General features: G+C 37.9%; 1 protein-coding gene across 3 annotated transcripts in view; it reads right to left on the minus strand.

The window, feature by feature from the left end:
• SMAP1 (small ArfGAP 1) overlaps window positions 1–16,043 on the minus strand; it is an 82,356-nt gene that overhangs the window by 29,254 nt on the left and 37,059 nt on the right. For 2 of the 3 annotated variants that reach the window (XM_057418837.1, XM_057418839.1), the window contains exons 5-6: window positions 7,345–7,419; window positions 5,794–5,874 (exon numbers count right to left, since the gene is read on the minus strand). In XM_057418837.1, the coding sequence (XP_057274820.1) occupies window positions 5,794–5,874; window positions 7,345–7,419 (156 nt within the window). The remainder of the gene's footprint in view (window positions 1–5,793; window positions 5,875–7,344; window positions 7,420–16,043) is intronic. The other variant, XM_057418838.1, reaches the window with a different exon arrangement.

Here is a 16,043-nt window from a genome sequence, read left to right on the forward strand (position 1 = left end):
TGAAACCTCTTCCGGCATTTTATTATTTTCTTTTTTAAATAATTTAAAGCTTAAGCGAATGTTGGAGCTTTTAGCATTGTCAGTGGCATCTAAAAATATTTTTTTAACGCAAAACAGAGTTACTATCTTTATTCTTAAGATCTGCACATCTGACAGTGCCTCCCACTACCTCATTGCCCTATCATGATGGTCACACACTGGAGCAAGATCTCTCCCCTGAGGAGTTTAAGCATGTTCTAGCTTCAGCACAGTAACATGAAACAGAACACACAAAGACACTCGATTACCTTGCTCATGCTCCAATTCTTGCATTATTTTAGGAAAACAAAGGAAGCCTATTATTCAAACCAAGATAAGATCATTATTTGAGTGACATTACTTAAATTAAATGTCTTTTTCCTGTTATCAATCTCATCCAATCCTTACCCTTCTTTACATTCAGTTGGGTGTATCAGTACCACTTCTGTAAAAATGTCCTGCTTTTTGTTCTTTCACATTTGGTGGATGGTACACAATCTCCTAAGTAGTACTATAGTTTTCTAAAACTTTTAGATGAGATTGTATATTTGCATTTTCAATCATGCATGCTCGTATGGTTTCAAATGTCTCAGAATTAGTAAGTCTTGGTCATATAGGTATTTTTATCTCAGCTTATTATTCATCCATGAATAAGGCTTAGTTCACACTTATTAAAATGTGCCCATTCTCTTTTGTTGTTTAATATGCATGTAAGTGTATGTGCCTTCCTAACTGTCTCAAAGTCACTAGGAAAAAGGGTGAAGCTTATCACAAGGAAGCAGAAGAAACCTGAAAATGCCATTTGTTAATAAGTATTACCAACTGAAAACCCAGGGCAATTCTAGGTTTTGACCCTGCATGGAGCAAAATGTAACTGAGGATCAATTAAAACTAAGCACAGTTAACAATACCTTTTTGTTAAAAATAGTTTGGCAAGTAAAACAAAGGCCACTTTAACCAAAGCAGCCCAAGCCCAAGCTTGCTCTTGCAGTTTTTAAGATTCCATTTCTACAGAATTTAAATAAAGAAATAAATAAATTACATTAAAATACTGTTTCTCTGGAGATCAGACTTATCAAGCTGATACAGAAAACACACACTGGGCTGAGGATAAAAAAACCCCGTGATAGTCTTCCTGTAGACTGACTCCTTTTATAATACTAAAAAGACAAATACCCTTCTTCCCATCTGACAAAAAAAGGGTTTCCTTTCAATTGCTTCTACCTGCAATATCGATTTCTTAATTTCTTTGTCTACAACTCCCAATATGTAATAAGAGCCATGACAGATTAATTTCATTAACTAAGACTATTTTTCAAGGCAATCCTCAAACATAAAGAGTCCTTTGTTACCTGCAAAAAGAATGAATTGCACAGTTTCGGGAAGATTCCAGTTTTATTTGCCTTTCTTCAGATTAGCATTAGAAGCAACCAAAGAAACCAAATTAATCTGATCTCTTCCATAAAACTGAAAGGGTACGATTAGAAATGTAAAACCAGGCTGGGACAGGTCCAGGAAATGCAGACTGAGAGAACATTTAAAACCCTTCACCCTCTGTGGGGGTAGAAGGCAGGGAAACAGGTTTTCCTACATTTTATCCTATACTCATGATTAACTCTTATCTACTTAGTCTGAATTTGTGAAAACAAAGACTAAGAGTATAACTAAGACTATGTATTCCACCACAGGGCAAAGCATGTTTCTGCTTTTCTGCTCCTGTGATAAACACTTGATTGCTTATGTATTATAATTTAAGTTTATATTACATTTTATATAAAAATACGAAGAAGAACCATTTAAAAATAACATCACTCAGAAAAGCAAATAATGTTTAAAAGTCTAAAAAACTTATTATTAGTCAAGTGATTTAGCAAATATATCATCAATATACTGTAAAAATAAAGAAAGCATTTGGAATATTTATAATGTAATTCTGTATTTACATTATTATTCAGGTCAATATTTGTGAGTCAACTTATTCCCACAACTTAAAACCAAACACCTCACTGATGTTTAGGTGGACATTAAAAATGTTGCAGGCTTTCATTCTTCCATGATTTCTTACAATGCTACTGAATTCTAAAGAAGTGAAGAACACTAGAGCACTATTTGCTCCAACTCATTTCTCCCTGAACAAAATTATTAGGATGATTATTTGGAATACTTTGGTTAAGTAAAAACATATCAGAGAACTAACTGGGGACTAATAGTTCCTCCTCTCACTTGCAACTCAAAAGGCTGATTTTTGTGGAAGTTTTAGCTGTCTTTGGGGGAAAACGAATGAAAACACTGCCCTAATAAGATACATTAACTTCTTCTTATTTGGTTAAATGAATGTTTGACATATTGTTTTTCCTACATTAAGGGAAAAAGCTGCTAATATGATTTGTCTTCACTTTTATTTGAGGGGTTCTCTAGTACTTTTTAAGTGCTAATAAAGTTATGTCAGTGCCTCCTCCATAATGCAGGCCATCTGAGAGGTAGCAGCTCACTGTTACTGCTGAGTTTTAGCTGGCAATTTAGTCTCCAGTTTGGCGAAGAAAAGCAGCATTTGAATACTACCATTGAAAAATAACCTCTGTCACTTAAATCAACTCTATACACAAACAAGAGCCAATTTCAAACTCAAATGCAATATAATAAAACTAAACTCACAGGGCCAAATAGTACTTCAGTTAATCAAGTTTAACTGCTGCAATCCTTCAGAAACATTCATCATCCCAATACGTTCAGCAGAATGAAAAAAACTTAACTTTGAATGTCAATATTAGTTTGCAAAAGCACAAGTAGTTTTAGAAAAAAACCAAAGTTTGTTCTTTACATTGCAAACATTTAACTTTACTGTCCCAATTACAACACAATCTCCTCTTTAAAGGGCTTACTTTCCATAAATTAATATGGTTTCATGGTACCCTCAATATGCAATATTTTACTGTGAAACCATCACAGTATTTTCATTGAAGTTTTCAACTGATGGGAAACCTCTAAAACACAAACAGCACAGAAAGATACTAAGTGTCCAAACACATCCAAACCCTTCAGTACCATGGACTCAGCTGAACTTTCTGATTCTGAGTCAGAAATACTTGCTAAGTTTTCCACAGACGGCTTTCTAAATCACTTCTGGCTTAATCCTGGATTGCTAGCACTGACACACATTGTTTTCTTCATTTAAAATTAGATTACATAAAAAGCTGAACCCAACAAAAATCTCAACATTTAGGCATATGAAATTTCTCCCCCTTTACTTTGGGAACACTCCAAAGCCTCAAGACGTCATAAGTTGTTATGCCTTTTTGTCTTTGTACTGCAGATGGACATAAAAAGGCATGTCTTGAAAAAGACCGGAATTGCCCTAGTTGCTCTGAAATTCAAGGAGTCATTCATACAGCTCAGTCCAAGCTCTCTGTTCTAGAAAGCGCAGTCAAGTGTGGTTTTGTAAAGGGTTTTTGCGAAATGAAGTGTTATTCCTTAGACTGACTGTTTGCAAACACTTCCTCAGTCAATTCTTTATCCTTGGGACACACAATCTCCCCAGTTCACACACACTGGCCATGACCCCTCAGCCCAAATGACCAGACTGCATCCCACCTCCTTCCCTTCTGTGCTTCCTTTCAGTGGAAAACAAGGTGAACGGGGTGCACGATGTGGTTGCTGAAAACATGATACTATGGTCAAGATGCCAGCATTCCTCTACTGATTCACAGATTATAATCACAGAATCATTTGGGTTGGAAGGGACCTTAGAGGTTATCTAGTTCCACCCCAGTGCCATGGGCAGGGACACCTCCCACTAGACCAGGTTGCTCAAAGCTCCGTTCAACCTGGCCTTGAATAAATCAACGTGAAATATTTAAAGTATCCCATAGACAGTCTCTAACTGGATGGGAAGTGTATCATTATCAGTCAAACTAAGAAGACTATTAATGTTTATCAACTCCCTGAAGCAGAATCACACCACAAAAGCAGCAATTCCATATACAGAAATAAAACTTTTTGGTTCTCTTATCTCACCAGTACTTCCCGATGGACGCACAAGCATCTCATAGAGCTCTCTTTCCTTTGGATTCTAGAACGGGACTGTGATTTTAAAATATGTCAAGTTTACAGGCTGCATCTAAAAATAATTTTGAGCCATCTTTAAATACCTCAAAAAGCTCGAGCTTAAAGAATCTTTTAAATTAGAAAAATAACCCGCAGATGAGTACCATCTGAGCAACCACTGCTGACACATTAATAATGAAATAAAATATGCTGCAGTATTTCAAACATTTTGCATCTGTTACAACAGCACTATTATCTAATGCAGATACATTTACTAAATTCCACATATTGTAGAACAAGCATTTAAAATCAAAATACTTGTTTTTACTTGCTTAATCATTAACTGGTAATCTAATGATAAATTAATGTAAATCTAATCAGTGGCGTTTGAATTGGTTTTTATTTCAAATATTAGGGTAGTGCCTCAGCTGTAACTATGCACTATCATGTTTTCTCTTCACCTAACCAAATTTTCCCAGGCAAGGGACAAGGTTCAGGCACCCTCACAAAGGGAAACCCTCTCTTCCCCAGACCAAAACTAGACCTTTTGGCTTTATAAAGTTAAGATTTCTAAACCAAAGCAATGTTTTCAGCCTTCATAACTAAAGTATATTTTTCTAAGGACTAGAATAAAGCATTTAATTTGGCTGGATGCCCTTGTAAAATTCCAATAACGAACGATTTTAATATTTTTGTCACCCATAAATACGCTTTAACCTCCTACAAGGTGAGTGAGGATACCCTTTTCCACTAGCTCAGTGAAGCTACACAAATTGTCACAACAAAGTTTGCTTCTACACTAACTTAATTCAGAAGTGCTAATCTGATTTTCTAATTCCACAAAAAAATATACTGGTATTGGGTAGGGACTTTTTTCTCCGCCAGGTGTGCACATATTTTTGTATCTTGTTTTATTATGCAAAATAAAAAACTTCTATTGCAAGCTGAACTAGAAATAAGTCAGCAATCATTATGTATGAATACATAACATTTTTCATAATTGTAACACAGCACTACTGGGGAATAAACTGACAGATGGAGACTTCAATGCATTCTGTGGACTGCACTGCAGATCAAAACATACTAATGGATTCACATCATCTGAGAGAGGACATCTGTTTTAGAAGAAATTATTGTACTTAATACTTAAATTACCCATTCCATTTTTGCTTAACTTTATACAGAGCTGTACATGAAATTTTAATTGTACCTATATCGCCAAGGCTACTCAGAATGCTTTACTACAGTTGCGCACAGAAGTACCTTAACTCGTTTACCTGTCATGTTTTGTGACATGATCTAGTTGAATATTTTCAAAGAGTTATTAATGAAATTCTGTAAATTATGCACTCATGTTTAAAATGGACGATTTATGAAGGACAGAATTAGGTAGAGCACTGACTAAAACTGAAAATTTTCTGTGCAAGAATTGCAATGGTACATCTTAAAAACCTTCATTAGGTTTTTAATCTGAGCTTCAATCTTAACAAAGCTTAACTGAGATCCCTCTTCCACAAAACATCACAAAACATATTCTTCACTGTATGGTCAACCTACCTCTGGACACAAGCAACAGCACAAATAAACCATTCATGAGGATTATTCCAATTATTATTCATATACACTCATATAAACACACACATATACACAAAGACATGTATTACAAAGCTTTTTACATGTCTAATACTGTGTTTATTTTTTAAGTAACTGGACAAAATGAACTATTCTTACCTTTTCAACTGCTAATTGCTTTGATGGTTTTTCAGATTCTCTCTCTCTCTTTTTCTCTTCTTTCTTTTTTTCTTTTTCCTTCTGGAAAAAAAAAAATAGATTTTGCTAGTACTCAATAACAGTGCATTTGCAAATACTGAATGTCCACAGTCATATACAATATAAAGAGATCTTCAGTTCCTCATTCATAGTGAATATATAAAGACTTAAACTGTTCACCAGTGCTTCTGCCTCCACACTGCACAAAGCCTACAGGAGCTCTCTTGATTCCCAGTGACTTTTATTTTCATTCATTTCAGTTTCATTGTGGACTTGAAAATGTCCAAGTCCTTCATCTTCACACTTCACAATTTCAATATGCAAGCTTTCTGCTTCAGCTCCATTAGATAAAAATGAATTCAAACTAATTGAAAACATTTCTCAGATGCTGTATTCATGTCGGAACTTTAACTCAAGTGTTTCATTACTTGCACAAGCAGTCAAAAAGCACAACAAAGACAATGAAATGAAATTGGCTTTATACTGGTCTAAATTTCTAAGCAAAAATTATTTGTTGGGTTTTCCCCTCCCCCCAGGATTCATTTCTAACAGCATGGCATACTGGTTACACAGAGGAACTTTCAAATTTGAATACATCAAGAGAGGCGGGTAAGAAAGAAAAGGCAAATTTTGTTCTAAGTGGCTGGTGCTATTCCTAGTACAACTTGAAAAACACATCAGATTCACAAAGGCACACGGACTAGTCCATAACGCTGTCATTTGAATTTTAACTAATGTTTAAATATAGCTGAACTAAAATAATTTATAACATCTGTCCAGATTTTATGTATTTAGAAGAAAAAACATGAGTTAAGATCATAAGTTATTTCATATACTGTATGCAATCCCCATTTAGACTGAAGTATCCAAAAGAGCCTAGCATTCACATTCTAAAAATAAGTATTTCAGTATTGTTGCAAATTGTGACATTTATTGAAAGTTCATACAAGTGATGCTTCATCTACTACATATTTGTATTCAGATTTTTGAAGACTTTTCTAAACAGTAAATGTAATGTCAGCACATACACATGTATCCCAGCTAGAAGGGATATTAAAACTACTGTGAGTTAACAGGAGTGTTGCCAAATTAATTATATATTTATCTCCAAGGAGATTGAACTAAATGGCTGGAAGAGTACTGATAATTTAAATTCTGAAACAAGCAAGTAACCAAAAAAAGGAAACCAAAAATTATTCCTGAGGAGACAGGACAATGCCACTAAGCCCATTATCTGAGAATGAAATGGCAGTTTCAGTTTTGCGACACTAAACCAGAGCAGAACCAGAAGTTTAACATATATAAACAAAGAGATAACGATCACGTGTGTACTTCATCCCACTGTACTGGCCCTTTTCATTTATCTAGTGCAGGAAGCAAGGAAAGAAGTATTTATGTGACTGAAGTATTATCAGCAGTTTATATTCTCTACTTAGCTCATTGAAATTACTCTACAGAAAACATTTGTGCAAAGCAGTAACCCAACAACAGTTACACCTGAAAACAATATACCTCTGCTTTGCTCTTCTCAGCAGCAGCTTGCAGAGGAGAGGATGCCAAAGGCTGAGCAGCATCAGAAGAGGATATCTGTATAAAACAGAGGAAAGAAATGAGAAAGAAAATAAGCAAGAACAGGTAGGAAGGGAGGGGGCAGCATCAGTTGAGACAGGATTTTCTTTTCATTTTTTTCCCCCACTAATTTTGGGGTGAGGGATAACACAGCACAGAAGAAACAGAGGAGACAAAGTATTTCCTTTTTAGGTTCTTTTTAATTTTTATCAGTACAATTTTTAAAGCAAATCTGTCATATAGGAATGACTGACTTATAATGAAATTCACTAGAATAGAACGTAAGAAAATGAGCCTGGATAAGATCGTATCACAGGCCTAAGAAAAATAATTAGGTTTCATCCATTGTTCAGTTTTATCTAGTGTGACTATTGAAATATTAATGTCCTGAAGCATGAAGGCACACTGTCCCAGAGGAGGGGGAGAGGAGAGTGTCTTTGCTTTTGTTCACTGTAAGAGTATTTTTATTAAGAGGAATACAAAATAACTCTAAGAGTTATACATTAATTAAAGTTCTAATTAACTCTTCTCTAAGAGCATTCCAAATGAGTAAAGAGCTTAGGGTTAATACAAAGCTGCATCCTAACAAGAGGATGCCAGATCTTCCAGATAGGTGATACTTCTTTTCTGGAAATCTGTATGTAAAACTGCTATTAGCACCACTAGACTTCCAGAATTATCTGAAAGGTATCTTACATATGCAACAGATGCAGTTTGCTCAAGAAAATCTGATTTCTCCAAATGCATTTTCATACAACTTCATATCCTGTTTCTTTATGCATAATTGATCACTTTAATGGAAACATTGTATTTCTATTCCCCTTACTGCAAAAAAAGCAAATGAATCACATTTACCAAACATGTAGAAGATCTTCAGAGCTGACACTTCTACACTGTCTTGTATCACCTCTACTATCCATTTAAAAATAAATGAAGCTATTACAGAGCAGGTCAATATGTTGGATCAAAATAACCAATTTACATGGCCTGCTTGTTTAAAGAAAAAAAACAGCTTGCACTGAAAGCTGAAAAAGACCCCTTACCTCATGTCTAAATAGCCCATATTTCTTATAGAAAATCCTACTAGTACCACAGCTTATATAGGTGGAATATTCATAGAATATATATATTCAATATTTTTACAAACTCTGAAACTATGCCTATACTGGAAGGTGGTGGAGGGCTTCAGGAAAGATATTTATAAGGCTTAAATTTTAAACTGAATTTTGCCTGCAGAAATATGAAACAGAATCCTCATTTTTAAATTTACTGTTGCAAAATCCTCAGGTTATTAGCAGAGTTATGGATATATCTGCTGCAATGAAGCAGTTTGTTGAACTGTAGCATCCTGTTGCTATAGGAACACAGTGACCCTGTTTATTCCAATTACATCACATTGTAACCAAATAAAGATGTCAGAAAAATGATCAGGTAACTACATATATTAAACTATGAGCTCTACCACCATGTTCCTTACTAAGACTTCAATTAACTGCAAATGTGTGAAATTCTCATAATGGAACATCTTAGGTTTACTTTCAAGTTTCTAAAGTGAAATTTTTGTTTGGGGTTTATGTTCTTCTGTATGCTTCAGATTTTAAGAAAATTCAAGCTTGATAGCTCTCACAGGTGAACAGCAGGTGACAGCTACTCACCACACAGAACCAGGTAAGCAAAATTTCGTTTGGGGAGATATCAGCACTATAGATGTTTGTATCACAGTTTCATCCTCACATAACAGTTCTCAATCTGCCTATCAGCTTCATTAATTAAGGGATTAGCTAACCTACGATAAATTAATCCTATAAAGGCCTGAAAATAATTATAGTTTTGCCAATCAAGTAATGGAATCATAGAACCACAGATTCTATGGAGAAGTGTCATGCAGGCTTCAAGCAGGAGACAAGAGTAAAAAGCAGTTGCCATCTAGCCTGGGATAGAGAACAGGATGTACAAGTTGAGAAATGCCCAAACAATGTTTAAAGACAAACAGCAGCACTACATTCACTTCAGGCTAAAAAGCAGCACTTGAAAGCACACTTCACCTATGCAAATATTCAACTGAGTATAAAGGCACATTACTGAAGATAATCTTTAAGAGAAGACACATTACAATGTATAAAGAACTGATTAAGTTTATATAAGGAAAGCAACAGCATGAGTTTCTGCTGCTGAACAGCTTTATCACCACTGTATCATGTTAAATTTGTTATGAAGCTGCAGCAGATAAGGAAACACGGATGAAAAAAATCCAATCAAATGAAAAGGTGCAGCTAGATAAAACTAAACTTGTGGATGTTGTTGTCTACCTGGACTTTTTCAAAGCCCTTGATATCATTTCCCACAGCATCCTCCTGAAGAAATTGGCTGCTCATGGCTTGGGTGGGTGTGCCATTCACTGGGTAAAAAACTGGCTGGCTGGATGGACCTGAAGAGTTGTGAATGGAATTAAATCCTGCTGGTGGCCAGTAACAAGAGGTGCTCCCCAGGGCTCAGTACTGCAGCCAGTCTTGTTCAGTATCTTTATCAGAGATCTGGAGGAGGGGATCAAGTGCACTCTCAGTCTGCAGACAACACCAAGTGGGGTGGGAGTGTTGATCTGCTGGTGGATAGGGAGGCTCTGGACAGGCTGGATCGAAGGGATATGGCCAACGGTATGAGCATCAACAAGATAAAGTGCAGGGTCCTACGTTTGGGCCACAACAGCCCCATGCGATGCTACAGGCTTAGGGAAGAGTGGCTGGAAAGCTGCTCAGAGGAAAAGGACCTGGGAGCGTTGGTCGACGGCCACTGAACATGAGCTATCTTGTGGCCAAGAAGGCCAATGGCATCCTGGCCTGTATCAGGAATTGGCCAGCAGGGCCAGGGCAGTGATTATCCCCCAGTGCTCAGCACTGATGAGGCTGCACCTCCAATCCTGTGTTCAGTTCTGGGCCTCTCACTACAAAACAGACACTGTGATGCTGGAGCAGGTGCAGAGAAAGGCAATGAAGCTGGTGAAAGGTCTGGCGCACAAATGTCTTAGGAGGAGCAGCTGAGGAAACTGGGGCTGTTCAGGAGGTCAGGGAAGAAAGACCTTATCAGTCTCTACAACTACCTGAAAGGAGGTTGTAGTGAGGTGGGCCTCAGTCTCCTCTCCCAGATAACAAGCGACAGGACAAAAAGAAATGTCCTCAAGTTGCACCAGGGGAGGTTTAGACTGGATAGCAGGAAAAATTTCTTCACCAAAAGAGTTGTCAATCATTGGAACAGGCTGCCCAAGGAAGTGGTGGAGTCACCATCCCTGGAGGTATTTAAAATACAAATAGGTGTGGTCATAGAATCATAGAATAATTAGGGTTGGAAAGGACCTTAAGATCATCAAGTTCCACCCCCCTGCCATGGGCAGGGACACCTCACACTAAACCATCTCACCCAAGGCTTCGTCCAACCTAGTCCTGAACACTGCCAGGGATGGAGCATTCACAACCTCCCTGGGCAACCTATTCCAGTGCCTCGCCATCCTAACAGGAACGAATTTCCTCCTTATATCCAATCTAAACTTCCCCTGTTTAAGTTTTAACCCATTACCCCTTGTCCTGTCACTACAGTCCCTATTGAAGAGTCCCTCCCCAGCATCCCTATAGAACCCCTTCAGATACTGGAAGGCTGCTATGAGGTCTCTATGCAGCCTTCTCTTCTCCAGGCTGAACAGCTCCAACTTTCTCAGGCTGTGTTCATACGGGAGGTGCTCCAGTGCCCTGATCATCCTCATGGCCCTCCTCTGGACTTGTTCCAACAGTTCCATGTCCTTTTTATGCTAAGGACACCAGAACTGCACACAGTACTCCAGCTGAGGTCTCACGACAGCAGAGTAGAGGGGCAGGATCACCTCCTTCAACCTGCTGGTCACGCTCCTCTTGATGCAGCCCAGGATACGGTTGGCTTTCTGGGCTGCAAGCGCACACTGAAGCCATCTTATGTTCATTTTCTCATCAACCAGCACCCCCAAGACCTTCTCTGCAGGGCTGCTCTGAATCTGTTCTTTGCCCAATCTGTAACTGTGCCTGGGATTGCTCCGACCCAGGTGTAGGACCTTGCACTTGTCATGGTTCAACTTCATGAGGTTGGCATCAGCCCACCTCAGAAGCGTGTTGAGGTCCCTCTGGATGGCATTCCTTCCCTCCAGGGTATCAACCGAACCACACAGCTTGGTGTCATCAGCAAACTTGCTGAGGGCACACAATCCCACTGTCCATGTCACTGACAAAGATGTTAAACAAGACTGGTGCCAACACCCATCCCTGAGGGACGCCACTCATTACTGGTCTCCAGCCGGACATTGAGCCATTGACCACAACTCTTTGCGTGCGGCCATCCATCCAGTTCTTTATCCACCGAGTGGTCCATCCATCAAATTGATGTCTCCCCAAATTGGAGACAAGGATGTCAAGTGGACAATGTCGAATGCTTTGCACAAGTCAAGGTAGATGACATCAGCTGCTCTACCCCTGTCCATCAGTTCTGTAGCCCCTGCTACATCTCCTGCTTGATATGTCAACAGCACTTCAGAGGTTTTGTTTGCCCTTGTACTGTCTCCAAATTCTTACTTTGAAAGGTTGTGATATGTTCATATTTCCAAACTGCAGCACACTTTATAGGTGTACTGTGTAGCAAATCCCTCACTAGCATTAAGTCAACCCTAAACAACCTCCAGGCTATTCTGTTGACTTCATTGCCACAACCCAGGTTAGACCACTCAAAGTCTGCATTAATGCCTTCTACATCCTGTTTGCACTGCAGACATACCATTAGCTATGGGGGATGTTTCATGTTAGATGAAACACCAATAAGGAACAGTGGTTGACAAGAACTTGTGCGCTGCTGGTTGCATTTCCAGTAAATCTTTGTTCTTAAAACTACTGCAGTGATAAATTGGCTCACAGAACCTTTTCTGTCTGTAGTCAAAAGAGATTCATTAGCTTGTCAACAAATAGCAAATGAGAAAGCATCTGCTCACTGACCTATTTCTGCATTCGTGGTCAGCAGTGGGAGTGCTGAGGTAACCCACGTACCAAACCACTCACCCATGACAGGTATATGCATCCAACTGTCCTAGAGTAAGTGCTGCACTCAGTCCTGGTGAAACTGCCTTTAATTAGTTGAAAGTCACAAATGCACTTTAAATATTTATAGCAGAACCCTTATCACTCAGGACTGCCAAGCAAGGTTTTAATAATAATTTTAAAACTGTTTTTAAGGAGACTGAGATCACTGAAAAACAGTACTATGTAATCCCACAAAGTAATATACAGGGTTCTATTTAGTATTCATCAGCCTTTATTAAGAGTGATTTGTTTTTATAAACTTGATCAGAAGCATCAGTAAAGGAAGATCATTCCATGCTTGGATCCAAGTCCAAGTATTTGAAAATATTGTCATTTAGAAGCAGACAACCCCTCTTTATTGTGTGTGTGGGGGAAATCTGGCTTGCAAAAGTACAGTATTTCACAGCAATAATTGCTGTTACCACTTTTCTAATTTGTCCATTTTAATCCAATTAGTATATTCCAGTGGAAATAAAGAGGAAAAAAGCTAAAGAATCAGTTTCTAGATAAACTGACCAATACTGAAGTCTGAATTGCAGACAGCAGGAAAGGTAGAAAATATCTTTGTTTATTTAGATCCAATGCAAAAGATATTCCAGCGAGAAGGTATTAAGATAAGATTTGTCATCAAAACCACTAAAGACAAGTGACCAAAACCTCCTTCACTTTTGGCCACATGTGTAGCACAATAAATTCATCTAAATTTCCACAACAAAATCTGAAAAGCAATTATCAGCCATCTTTCAGAATTCATATAAAGACGCACACACTAATAGACTCAGATAATATATGTTAACACTATGCTCTGGAAAGCTGTCAAGTAAGATGTCCTTGATTACTGGCACTTTAAAGTACCAGATAAAACCAATGGCAACCCCTGCAACTGGTCATACATGCCGCTAGAAAAAGAATGAATTTGACATGCTTGTGTGCATTAAAAACACACTGCAAACTGACAACCAATATCTGAATATTTCATTTTAGTTTTGAACTTATAAGTAGTTGGGTCTTTTGATTAAGCAAATTCAGAACTGCCTAAAGGAGGGAATGAAGGCAAGGAGCTATTTCTTAAGTTTCCACATTTATACTCATGTTCACAATATTTCAAATGCATTTCAGAACAAAAGACTTGTAGTCATTTAATTTTTAGCAATCTCTCTCCATTGTTTGTGCTTTGGGACTTCTTTTTAGAAAGCAAATAAAGTAAAAAAAAACCCAAACATTTTGCATAATGAAAGTCAATACTGTCTTTGAAGTACCATGTGCATTCAGTGCTGAGCAAGAAAATACATACAAACACACGAGTACTGTGATTTCATTTTCACCTATCTCTGTGAGAGACTGTCTGGTTCACAGAAAACGTGAGAAGGGCAAAAAAAGAATCTGCAGGTTCACAGTATTACAATTCCCTGCCCCTCTTGCCTGTCAGTGTGTCACCTGTCCCCATTTCCTCCATTAAAAACTTCTGTAGTATTTAAGTCATCACTTAGTAGTGGAACTATCAAAACACATGCTATGGTAATAGATCACATACAAGCATCAATGCAACCAGTATGTGGCCCAATGACTGATGTAGTCTGTGCATCAGACTAGACTACTGTTTCAAGTGAGAAACGTAAGCTTAAAGGAAGCATTAAATGAAGCTATCACAGAATATAACATACAAAATCTCAGAATGACTTTGTAGATAACAGTCATAGAAACACTGCTGGCCATTAAGGTCAATGTACTAAATAAAGTTCCCACCAACTTTATGTTTTTTAAAAAAGTCCTGTTCTTGATGCATGGCATACTGTAATTTAGCCTTTTATTAAAAAGGATTCAAGTTAAAGCTTTAGAAACCTATACTAAGCTTCCATTTAAATATGAAATGTAGGGTGCTATCACTCAGAAGATTCAAGAGATTAAAAGATGAGTTATCAAACCACCTCAATATATTCAGGAAATTAGCAGCTGAACCAAATACAAAAGTGCCCTCGAGTGGCCATTTTACGTGTGCACAATATACAGAGAAATAACCCAAATGAAGAGTACTCTACACTGATTTGACAGGCTTTAAGTTCAGCTACTACATATGCTTTTCTTGTATCAGCAGACTTTTGACTTTATTACTGTACCTCTCCAATGAATGCTGACAACACTAAAATTAATATTTTATTTTAAAGCAGCAGCAATTACAGACTATTAGCTGCATATAATATAAACACAACCAATAGCTTGCCATTTTTTAAGAAGGCCTATTCTCAAAATAAATACTGAAAGGAGTGTAAGAATACTAAGGTACTATTAATAACACTTGTCTATGAATTTCTGTGGAAATTATTTAGGCTAACTAGCAAGGCTTTTTCTAAAGCTACTAAAATGTCTCTTCTATTCACTGCTGTAACCACCGGGCACCACAAATAAAAGGTGAGTGTCCCACATTTCACAAAACACAGCAGTAGATGGCTTTTTAAAGAAGCCAGCACTGCTCTTGTGTCAATATTCTGCAAATGCTCACCAATCCTCCATCCCTTGAGTGCCCATATCCTGTTAAGAGGAATACAGTGAAGCCTGTGCACAAGCTAGCTGTAGTCCTGAATGTGTGCAGAATTACAGATGTTCATAAAATTTACATCACACAGAGATGCAACTACTTGATGTTCTAGGAAATACAGATATATTGAACAGTATTAGACTCGAGTGCAACATTTTTCTAATTCTAACCTAAAGCACCCATACCTTTCCTTACCCATATTAGATTTATTATTTAGATGATTTAGCTTCTCCTTTAGATAACTACCTCTTGAAATACCATGGTTTAATTGAAGGCTGACACAGGATAAACAAAAAGGATGCTTTTAATCTCTTACTGGAGAGCCCTCCATTCTCCCTGTCCACCCTAACCAATGTTTTCTGTATTTGTTCCAGGGAAAACTGTCTTTAGTTGAGAGCTTCCCAAAACTTCAGCACAACAGCTTTTTTTCTCCTAAGTGGTTTGCCCTGCTGCAAGCAGGATCATTTACATTTTCACGATCCATGCTAAACTGGCAATGCAGTCACTATAGATTTCAGCTTTGGCAGAAGTTCTGTTTACTTAGACATAGTAAATTGTAGCTAAGCAGTGTGAACTACTCCTCAAATGAAAGAGCTTATGGAAGTGAGGAAAGCAAGCTCCTGCACATGGGAATGCAGCCTGCATACTGAAAATCCACACCCAGGCTTCTCTAACTCATCCATTTAACTACTGCTGAGCAAACTCCCACTCAAGGGCAGTCACTAGTGGTACACTCAGGCACTGATACTGGAGTAAACACTACTGAACCTTATTAATGAACCACGATTGAGACGAAGAACATCAAGTTTGCAGATGACACAAAATAAGGAGTGGTTGATACACTAGATCAGTGTGCTGCCATTCAGAGCTCTGTTGACAGGATGGGCCAACAGGAACCACATGAAGTTCAAAGGGAAGTGCCAAGTCCTGCACCTGGAGAAGAATAACCCCATGCACCCGTACAGGCTGGCATTAACTGGCTGGAAAGCAAATGTCCAGAAGAGGACCTGAAGGTCCTG

The sequence above is a fragment of the Pezoporus wallicus genome, unplaced genomic scaffold (genome assembly GCF_028554395.1).
Source record: "Pezoporus wallicus isolate ANWC-B61680 ecotype Strahan unplaced genomic scaffold, APGP_CSIRO_Pwel_v1 contig_4901, whole genome shotgun sequence".
NCBI classification, from domain to species: Eukaryota; Metazoa; Chordata; class Aves; order Psittaciformes; family Psittacidae; genus Pezoporus; species Pezoporus wallicus.